This window comes from Chrysochloris asiatica, unplaced genomic scaffold, assembly GCF_000296735.1.
Source record: "Chrysochloris asiatica unplaced genomic scaffold, ChrAsi1.0 scaffold00047, whole genome shotgun sequence".
NCBI lineage: Eukaryota > Metazoa > Chordata > Mammalia > Afrosoricida > Chrysochloridae > Chrysochloris > Chrysochloris asiatica.
The window spans coordinates 17,489,828-17,500,939 of NW_006408565.1; the positions used below are offsets into that span (position 1 = coordinate 17,489,828).

Consider the following 11,112-nt stretch of genomic DNA (forward strand, 5'->3'; position numbering starts at 1 on the left):
ACATGGTCTATTCTGGAGAATGTTCCATGTGCACTGGAAAATAATGTGTATTATGCTGCTTTTGGGTTGAATGCGCTGTATATGTCTATGAGGTCCAGTTGGCTGGTAGTATTGTTTAGCAATTCTGTGTCTTTGTCAAGTTTCTTTCTGGTTGTTCTATCCATTTTTAAAAGTGGTGTATTAAAATCACCTACTATTATTGTAGATTCGTCTATTCAAATCTATTAGAGTTTACTTTATGTGTTTTGGAGCTCTTTCATTGAGAGCATAGATATTTACTCTGATTATGTCATCTTGTTCAGTCGTCCCATTAATCATGAGACAATGTCCATCTTTATCTATTATGTTTGTGTTTGTCTTAGAATTAATTTTATCAGAGATTAATACTGCCACTCCTGTTTGTTTTTTATTGCAGTTAGCTTGGTGTATTTTTTTCATCCTTTGATTTTTAATCTGTTTTTGTCTCTGTGTGTGAGATGTGCCTCTTGCAGATAGCATATTGAACAAGCATCTTGTTTTCTTATCCATTCAACCACTCTCTGTCTCTTAAGTTCATGATTTTTGTGTTCTTTCTTGTGAGTTTCCTCATACTTTAAATGTTTCCAGGTTCTTCTTGGATGTTCATTTTCTTAGTATGTTGTGATGTGTTAGTCCATTAACTTTTCTCTCCATTTAGTGCAATCTATTTTATCCTGTAATCTACCTGGATCTCTGTTCTTAACATGTTTATCTTCTTTTACATTTAATAGTTTTGATAATAGACTGACCTCCTAGATTCTCCGTGTTTGTTCATAGAGTTTTGTTCTTTTCTCGACTCTTCTTTCTGTCAATTGAATTCTGGGAGGTGCTGCCACGTATGTCAAACTCTGGTTGTTGTCTGTTCTTGTTGGTTCTCAGTCCATAGAAACCCCCTTAGGATGTTTAGTAACACAGGGTTGGCTTTGGCAAAATCCCTTAGTTTCTTTTACTACTGGAATCTTTTGATTACACCGTCATATTTGATTGATAGCTTTGCTGTGTAAAGGATTCTTGGTTGGCAGTTATTTTTTCTTTTAGGGCTCGATATATGTCTCCACATTGCCTTCTTGCTTGCATGGTTTCTGCTGAGAGATCTGAGCTTAATCTGACTTGCTTGCCTTTGTTTGTAACACTTCTGTTTTTTCTAGCTGCTTTTAGGAGTTGATTTTGGAGCACTTGGTTATGATATATCTTGGTGATTTTCTTTTGTGGTCTATCCTTCCAAGGGTCCGTTGAGTTTTTGAATGTTTATCTTTTCACTTTTCAGCATGTTAGAGAAATTGTCTTCCAGCAGTTTTTCAACTATTTCCTCTGTAGACTTGTGTGAGTCATCTTGTTCTGGAATTCCAATAATTCTTAAGTGATTCCTCTTCATGTTGTGTAACATGAATCTTAGACCTTCTTCAGATTTTTTTATCCTTTTTTATGTGTGCTCTTCTATCTTTGTGGTATTGAGAGATTTGTCTTCCAGCTCACTGGTTCTGCCTTCCATCTCTTCTATTCTTTTCCTTTACCCTTTCGGTGTATTGTCTATTGTTGATCGTTTGGACCTCTTTCTGTAGGTTTTGAATTGCTTCCTATGATTTATTTACCTTATTTGACTGTTCCTGTAGTGCTTTCCTGACTTCTTCCTTATTTTTCTCAACTCCATTGTACTGCCTGGCCTTTTTTCAAAAGAACAACCATTTTTATTGTGAATTGAGTGATTGTTTACATGGGGGGACATCAGTTTTACAGTCTTCCTGTCATATTCGTTTCATTGCAGTGAGTACAGTCCCCCCTGCAAGCTTAATCAGGAATGTACAGTCCTTCATATAGCCAAAGGGCACACCCTGCAATCCTGCCTCCTGGTAGCCAGCACACAACCTTCTCCCTCCCTGAGTCCTCAGCTGTTCTGTCTCTTCATGTCATCATCTCTGTACATGGCCTTTATCATGTTAAGTATCATGGATGTGTGTTTAGAAGTTGTTTTCTTTGGCACCCTCCTCCCTTTCCCTGGGAAAAATGAACAAACTATGTGTATTCTAATTTAGTCATCTTTTGATTTTTCTATTTCAGCAGAACCATCTAAGTCCCAGACACGGAAACCCAAATGTGGTAAAGGAACTCATTGCTCTCGAAATGCATACATGTTGGTTTATAGACTGCAAACTCAAGAAAAACCAAACACAACTGTTCAGGTACCAGGTAAGCAATGTTTCAGGATGATGTCAGGCAGTTCTTTTAGAATATGATCATCAACAAGGAGCAGATTGCTTTTATTGATAAGTTGATTCCATATAGTAACCATTGGTAAAAGTAGCTATTATTCATGAATTGGTCCTAAAGGGTTGAGTTTTAAGATAAAGGAGCATTTCACAGAACTGTCCTGCCAAACTCTTTTCACAAAAGTAAAAGCAATAAAAAAACTCCAACAGTGTTCCAGGCATGTATTTAAAATAGAATGATTTGATTTTATATTGTTCACTTTGTAAAACATTCATGAAGTTTAGCCACTTTCTTATAAATTGCTGTGGATGTGGGAAAAGAAACAGCAATAAAAAACCTGTAAGACTAGCTGATGGCCTGAAGGTGCCATTTCACCTCATACATTTTTTTGTTTTTTAAATGTTTTATTGTGAATTATGTGATAGTTTACATAGAAGAACATTAGTTTTACATTCATCATATCATATATCGTTTCATTGCCCTGGTTACAATCACCTCTGTGCATCATCAACCAACCAAAGGGTATATACTACAAGCCTGCCCCCCGGTCGTCAGCACACAGCCCCTCTCCCTCTCTGTGCCTAATGTCCCTAGCTGCTCCATCTTGGGTGCCACTGCTTCTCTGGGTAGGGTCCCACTCTCCGCTCTTCTCACTTGATGGTCCCAGGGACCTCCGCTCCTGCAGAAATGCAAAGTCAACCACTCCCCTCCATTTGCTACAAAACATCTACTTTTACATTTCCAACCCTCACAATCAGCCCTGATATCAATTATTCACTATTGTATCACAAGAGACCTATCTGCATTTCCTTTTATCAGCCCTGCCTAGACAGATTGGACACTACTCAGTGGAGATTCTACCTTCCTTCACACCCTCGGATCTAGGTTCCCTCTTGAAAGCTTGTAAGCCAGTCACTTCTTGCCTTTGTAGCCCCCCTCCCATTTTGGGTAGCCAGTGTCCAAGTTGCCCATCCCTGTCTACTCTGTATGGCTGGGGTGAGAATGATCCTTGCTGTAAAGATTTATTCCCTCTTTTGAACTACTGCATCCATAGGTATAGGTCAAGTTTATCAAATTGTATCAGATTACTCTTTTTTTTCCTCTTCTTTCTTCTTCTAGTTGAGTTCTGATCATGCAGTCATTAAACCCAGGTCAAGTGGGTATTATCTGCAAGTGTCGGTGTTCTTGTGCATATGCCCTCTCTTCTTATCAGCTGGACGCTTCACGTTCCACTCTAGTTCCCTGAGGCTATGTCACTGATTTTAGGCCCAAGAGTCCCCATCACCTAATACATTTTTGAAGTGGTATTTTTGAATCAGACTGAGTGAATCACCTCACACTGTTTACCATGGCTATCTTTAGTACTTTTTCTGTCTTCAATTAGAGGTCTTTAGCAAAAAGGCAGACCACAGCAAAGTCTTAGCCAATGTTGCATATAATTTAGAGTTCAGTGTGGTTCTGTGGCTTTGCAAACCAGGATAATGTAACTTTTTGTCTTTCTGTTTGGAATAGCTTTTCTTCAAGAGCTGGTAGACCGGGATAATTCCAAATTTGAGGAGTGGTGCGTTGAAATGGCTGAGATGCGTAAGCAAAGTGTGGATAAAGGAAAAGCAAAACACGAAGAGGTTAAGGAGCTGTACCAAAGGTTACCTGCTGGAGCTGGTCTGTAAGATATTCTGGGACAGCACTGTTGCCATTAAGTGCCTTGTTTTTCTATGTTCACAACTGTACATGAACAGACTTTTTTCTACCCTTTTTTATAACCTACTACAGTCTGCTTATGCATGCTAAAATTGCTATGTAAACCAACAGTAACATGATGTGTAGCATTTCATATAGTTTTCATTTCGATGTACTTTTTAAAATGGGAAGCAGTCAGTAATCTCCATACACATTTCTTACAGGTTTTTCTATTTTGTAAGAAACTAATTTATTTCTAAGGGAAAATCTGATTGGAAGCAAATCTATTGTCCTTCCTTATGTACTAACAGTCATTCTGTCCATATGAGCACTATTTTTCATGGTATTATTAGCTTGATTTAAAATTTAATTTAAAATATGGTGGTAGAGTAAGAAAGCTCTCTGCTGACTCCTAATTTCCTAAGAATTATCCTGCATAATCCAGCTCATCTCTTTTTTGTGTATGTTTTTTCAAGTGCTTCAGAAACAAAACTTCAGCTTTAAATCTGATAATCCATTTGTATCAATTCCTCTTTGTTATTTCATCAACTTGAATTCCCCAAATCCAACTCCTACAAGAAGAGATGCAATTTTGTGCTAATTAAAAAAAAAAAAGAAAAAAGAAAAAAACTCAAGCATAAATGTACTTGTGGTTTTGTCTTTGTGATACCTTGATTTTTCTTTAGTGATGTAATTTTCAACAAAAGAGTAATAAAAATTGCTATCTCTGCAAGAAGAGCTTTTAAAACTTTTTTTATAAACTGCATATGATTTTATTTTGACCCCTCTTTGAAACTTTTTATTCTGCCTGTCCCACAGGTTGGGGTTATTGTAAAGAATTAGACTGAGCTTGAATTAATTGGAAATGAAGTCATGATTCAGATTTCTAAATTGCTAGGCCTTTTTTCAAAGGAGTTGGGACCTAGAAAGGAACTTTGTTTAGTTTCTTGTATAACTAGACAAGAGAAAAAAACTTATTGGTTCTAATAAGAAATGCTGTCTGAAAACTCTTTCTTCAAAACGACATGTTCCAAAGATATTATATATCAAATTAACACTGTGCTTCTCTTGGCTATTTTCACTCAGTGTGTAAGAACCAGTGCTTATGTTCCTAAGAATATGTTTGTATGTTATCTATCGTCTTACAAATTTTGAGCTTGACCGGTCCCCTCTTCTACCATTTGCATTATACTTACATAGTGTAAGGTCCATGTTGTCCTAAAATGTAAAATTCCATTAAGTTAATGACCATGGTTTTGTGCTGCACTTTCTAAATCTTTTATTGGTTAACACACATAGTTAAAGAAGGCTCATTTATTCTAAGCTAACCCTCACTGTGAACATGAACTATTTTGACCCTTTGTATTAAAATAGAAAAATGCTTTAACTGTTTCTAGGTTAAATATTCGAAATGTTTTTTATTTAAATGCAGTGATAATTTTAGACTTGATAACTTTCCAGTAGAAATTTTCTTATGTTGAAAACATGAAAAAATTTTAAACTGCAAATAACTTTGAGGTAGCATGCACATTTCCCTTTAGCAAACTCTTAAACAACTTCTGCCATTGTTTATCAAATGCTAGACATTATATAGTCCAGTACCTTCCATTTGGAAGCTGATTGTCCATGTCATTGAAAGGCAGTGCTGAGATAGATACTCATCACAAATGATAGGGCACATGTTTGAAGACTGACAGGAATCTTTCTCTAGAGCGTGGATAAGATAATCTACCATAACTACAGACCAGTGCTAGGCCCCAAGGAAAGATAGCTGAGATTGATATAATTCCGTATATTGACATATTGAATATGGAAAGAAAGAATAAGTCATTCTTCCCTCCTTGGATCCCCAAAACACTGTAATGAAATGTGATAAACTGGTAGAGTTAGTATGTATGGTATTAGATCAGAAACAAAGGCTCAGTTTCTGCTCTCTTCTTTCCTCCTTACTGTAAAATTGTACTTGGTATTTCTTTTCTTTCTTTCTTACATTGAATTCAGATTGGGCTAGTCTAAACCAGAACAATAAGCCACAGATGGGGATTTTCTGTGGGACTTAAGTATGAGATTAAACATTTTTATCTTGACCCTAACTGCCTTTGAGCCACATTGTGTTTATATGGTTTATTGTGGCAATCACGCTGAATTCCAGCAGACAACTCCAACCAGGAGTGCTTTTTATATTAGGATTTTGATAGGTTATTCTTTTAGTTAGCAATAGCAGATGTTGTCCTCTGTATACTCCACCCATGTTACTGGAGAGACTAGAACACCCAGTGAGTTCTTGAATTTTGCTGTATACCACAGTACCATTTTCCTTGTTTTGATAGTCTTCAGATTACTAAAAATTTTAATCTATGTGACTACAATTGGGAGAAGATTAGATATACTAAGAGCTTAACTTACTCTCTTGGATAATTTTTGTTATGATAAAAAGAATTGAGAGGTATTTTGAATATAATTTATCATGCCATTCATTATGTGTTGTAAAATACCAAAGTTGTGTTTCCTATACTGCTTCTTAAGGTCTCCTCTTATATATATTGTATGGATGTATAATTAACTTTTCTATATCTCTTTTCTTCCAAAAAGCTCAAAAATGCTTCACATATCTTATCTTTTACACTCAGCAGCATCCCTGTGAGGTAGGTAGAAGGGCAGGTATTATTATCTTCATTTTACAAATAAAAGACCTGAAGCATAGAGAGTTTAAGTGACTTGCTCAAGTTCAGTTTCTTGTTAGCAGAACTTAGATTAGACCTTTCCTCTTCTTCTGCAGGCATGTTAGAACTGATTAATCAGAAGAATCCCCACTGATGCACAGCTTTAGCACACATAAGGAGGTCTGACCGTTCCAAATTTTTATTTATTAAAAAACAAAAACAAAAAACACAGATGGAAAGTTTTTTACACTAAAATGGGAGTTCATTTTCTAGACCTGTACTTCTCAGGAAAGTGTAAAATTGGTCCAAATAGGCTTTGAGTTAAAGTTTCTATCCCTCAGATCTCATCAGAAGTAGTGTATAATACAAACATAAATTCAATCTCTGTATGTTTTCTTCTATGTTTTATGCTGGGACTCACTGGAGATCTTTGTAAGTAATCAAAGCTGTCCCTTTACCTTTAATTTTAACATTTAGGGGACTCTGGGACTCCCTTTCCCCAAATTAATAGTCATTTTAAGGTGCTCAATTTTCTTTTAATTTTTGCAACTTGAAAATTGATAATTCCAGTTCTAGTATGCTTTATCCTGGAACTTGTTTCAAATAGTTTACTTTCTTGAAATAAATAATAATTTAATGAGTAGATCATTTGAGTAAGGGAATAAAATAGCTTAATCAACATTGATAGCATCTTAGATACAGAAAATTTAGTGTTTTAAGTGGGCTTGTAAAGTATGGTTATAGCTGATGAGATTAATTTCTAGCTTAAATTGAGAAGCCAGAGTGAGTTCACAGTTTCAAATGTGTATCACATAGTTAATGAAAGTCATATTTGTAAAATATAATAGTGGATGAAGTTGTATAATTTGTGAGCCAGTGTGTAGCATGGCTTATAGATAGCTAACATGGGTATCCTGATCAAAGCTCTGCTGTGTGATCAAGCAAGACACTTCTCTCTGTGAATGCCTCTTTTGTAGAATGTGGTTAATAATACCAGCCAATCTCATAGGGCACTGTGCTGACTTGTCTTTATCATATGCAGCTCCTTAAACTCAGAAGTTAAGTCGAACTTTGTGATGTAGTTATACACATCTTCCCAGCACAATGGTTCTTCTGATAATGTAACTTTGCTTAGAGTTTGCATCATCTTTCGAGGAAAATGAGCATATCACATAGTCAGAAAGCTGTTAAAATACATAGGCTTTTTTTTGTTCTTGTTGCTTTCTTTCTCAGAGCCCTATGAGTTCGTCTCTCTTGAGTGGCTGCAGAAGTGGTTAGATGAATCAACACCTACTAAGCCTATTGATAATCATGCGTGCCTGTGTTCCCATGATAAGCTTCATCCAGATAAAATATCGATTATGAAGAGGATATCTGAATATGCAGCTGACATTTTCTACAGCAGATATGGAGGCGGCCCAAGATTAACTGGTAACTGGAGGATGTCTTCTTCTCTGTTTACAAAAGAGTAATGTATTAAGTTCTCATCAGAAGGTCTTTAATGAAGAGGGGCTTCATGATGATTTGATCTAAACCCTCCTACACCAAATGTTCCTTAACATTTTGCAAAAGAGATTTGCTTTAAATAAATGAGAAATCAAGCAAACATTATACGTGGTATATTTAAGAATGCTAGTAAAGAAACTAATACCTCTCATTGAGGTTGTATTTTTCTCTAAGAAACAGACAAACTAAATTGTTTAACATTCAATACCAGATAATAGCATTCAACAATTTTGTAAGGAATAAAGGAAGGGATTTCAGATTCTCATCCTAAGAGTTGTACTCTATCGGGATGGTATCTTGAATAGCTATGTGACTGGCCAAAGGTGAGTACAACCAGGACCATGATAGCAAGTACAGTTCTACTACAGTTTTTGTAGCATCCACATTTATTCTTTGTCAGTTAAAAGTGAACAGTGAGAATTTAATGAAGCAGTGAGAATTTAATGAAGCAGTGAGAATTCAATGCAAGGTATGCTGAGTAAGCGTATTTGATTACAAACATATACGAATAACTTGTTAATTGGTTTGATAAGAAAATTATGTATAAAAGTATATAGCAAAAACATTCATCATCTCTGACCCTGAATAAACAACACAAAAAAAAGTTTTATTGAATCCCTTATCTAGAAACACTTGAAAAGGAAGACTGCATTTATTCATTTTTACCCTCAGCATAGCTATGAAAAGAGCCAAATTAAAAAATAAGAATAATAAAATATCTTTGTCCAGAATGGCCCAAGCATTTTGCCACGTAGAATATAATTATTTATAAGAATAAGGGTCATAATGAGGCTTTATAGAAAGTTTTTAATCCATAAACATAATAGACATTTTAGATTTTGCCCACTGAAAAACAAAAGCTGTAGCATAAAATAATTTGAGATGTCTCAATTTTGTAAATTTAATAAATTGTTTTCAGGTTAAAGTTGACATCAAACTTTTAAAAGATGGACAAAAATCTGAATTAAAAAAACAAAACAAAACCTCCAACAGTTGTTGTTAAGTACCAAATTGATTCCGACTCATAGCCACCTTGTATAGGATTTCCAAGGACAAGCTGCTGGCTTTGAATTGCCAACCTTTTAGGCAATATAATACCAGAAGTTAAAAATTATTTCACTACTTATAACGTCAGTTTGGCAAATAGTTTAGGCTCCCAAACTGATTCATCACTATTGAGATGTAAGCCATTAAAACAAGAATGTGTATTACAGACTTTATATGGAAAGGAAAGAGACCCAGGATAAGCAAAGCACTACTTAAGAAGAAGAATAAAGTTGGAAACCTCTTACTCCCCGATTTCAAAATTTATTACACAGCTGCAGTCGTCAAAACAGCTTGGCAGTGGTATAATGAAATAAACATTGATCAGTAGAACAGAATCCAGAAATTAATCCATAAAGTGCCTAAATATATCGTATGGGGAGGTGATAGTTTCTTCAACAGATGGTGCTGGCAGAACTGGAAGGCGATATGCAGAAGATTGAAACAAGACCTTTACCTCACCCTTATACAAAAACCAACTCAACATGGATTAAAGACCTAAATGCGAATTCCAGAATTATGAAGGCCATCAGTGAAAAAAATAGGGACAAATGTGAGGACTCTAATTCAGGGCATACACATTCTATCAAACATTTTGAAAACTACACAAACAGAAGTAGACAAAATAGATGATTGGGACATAACTAAAAATTAAAGGCTTATTTTCATCAAAAGACTTCACCAGAAGAGTAAAAAGGGAACCCTCAGAATGAGAAAAAAATCTTTTGCAACGACAAATCAGAATAGGGACTCATTTCTAAAATATATAGGAAACTAGCGTAATGGTCACGAATTGGGCTGTGAACCGCAAGGTCAGCAGTTCGAAACTACCAGCTGTTCTGCAAGAGAAAGATGAGGTTTTCTTCTCCCGTAGATGTACAGCCTCGGAAACCCTGTACAGGTCCTCACTATGAGTCAGAACCTACTCCACGGCACATCACCACCCCTACCACAATACCTCTACAAGAAAAAGACAACCCAGTTAAAAAATGGGCACAGGACATGAACAGACAATTCACCAAGGAGGCGATCCGGGCAACTAACAAACATATGAAGAAATGTTCACAATCACTAGGAAGAAATGTTCACAAACACTAGCCATTAGAGAGATGTAAATCAAAACAACAAAGAGATATCATCTCACACCAGCAGTAACATCAAAGATCAGAAAAGTAGAGCACAATAAATACTGGCGAGGATGTGGAGAGCCTGGATGTTGCAGCAATTCCTCTACTTGGTATTACCCACAAGAAATGCGAGCCATAACACAAATAGATATATGCACACCCATATTCATAGCACTATTTACAAGAGCAAAATGATGAGACAACCAAAGTGCATCAACTGTTGATGGCGGCTAGGGTGGAGGTGCAGTGAAGGGCGCCACCAGCAAGAGCACAGAATACCAGGCAAAGCAGAGCCAGGGCAGAGCTCCAAAACTCGGAGCCACTAAGATAGGAATATTTTTAAGGTTTGAAGGCTTTTAGCTTGTGGAGTTTGGAGCTGAAGTAAAAAATCGCGTACTCAGAGGCCTGAGCCCACCTCCTGGGCGAGACCAAGTGGCCGGACGAAACTGGGACCGCGGAAAAACGCTGCGGGAACCTTGGTACAAAGGTGGACAATATACGTTGTCAGTTTTGCTTTGCTCTGATTTTCTTATTTTCTTTGGTATCTGCTAATTGGTGTGCTCACTGTTTACCCACCTCCATTCTGGTGAATAGAGGGAGAGCTTGAGCCAAGTTTCCAGCCCCACCCTCACCGCTGGTGGGTTCGTCTGCCACAAATGCGCACAGATACTCAGCCCAAGTGGAGGCGCTGATCTGTTTACTTTTTGTTCTCGTCTTTATCACGAGAAAGAAGAGAGTGTCTGAAAGAGAGTTTAAAGACAAAATCTCTCGGGCAGCTTTGAAGGCAGGAACTTAGGACATTAAAGACATACTTATATTAAGCTACAGATTTTTTTCCTCCCTCCTTTTATTCTCTCCCTCCTCCC

General features: G+C 36.6%; 1 protein-coding gene across 2 annotated transcripts in view; it reads left to right on the forward strand.

Moving 5' to 3' along the window:
• Window positions 1–11,112, forward strand: part of USP48 (ubiquitin specific peptidase 48) — a 126,059-nt gene that overhangs the window by 58,917 nt on the left and 56,030 nt on the right. For both annotated transcript variants that reach the window (XM_006862339.1, XM_006862340.1), the window contains exons 10-12: window positions 2,077–2,205; window positions 3,739–3,888; window positions 7,803–8,000. In XM_006862339.1, coding sequence (XP_006862401.1) covers window positions 2,077–2,205; window positions 3,739–3,888; window positions 7,803–8,000 — 477 coding nt within the window. The remainder of the gene's footprint in view (window positions 1–2,076; window positions 2,206–3,738; window positions 3,889–7,802; window positions 8,001–11,112) is intronic.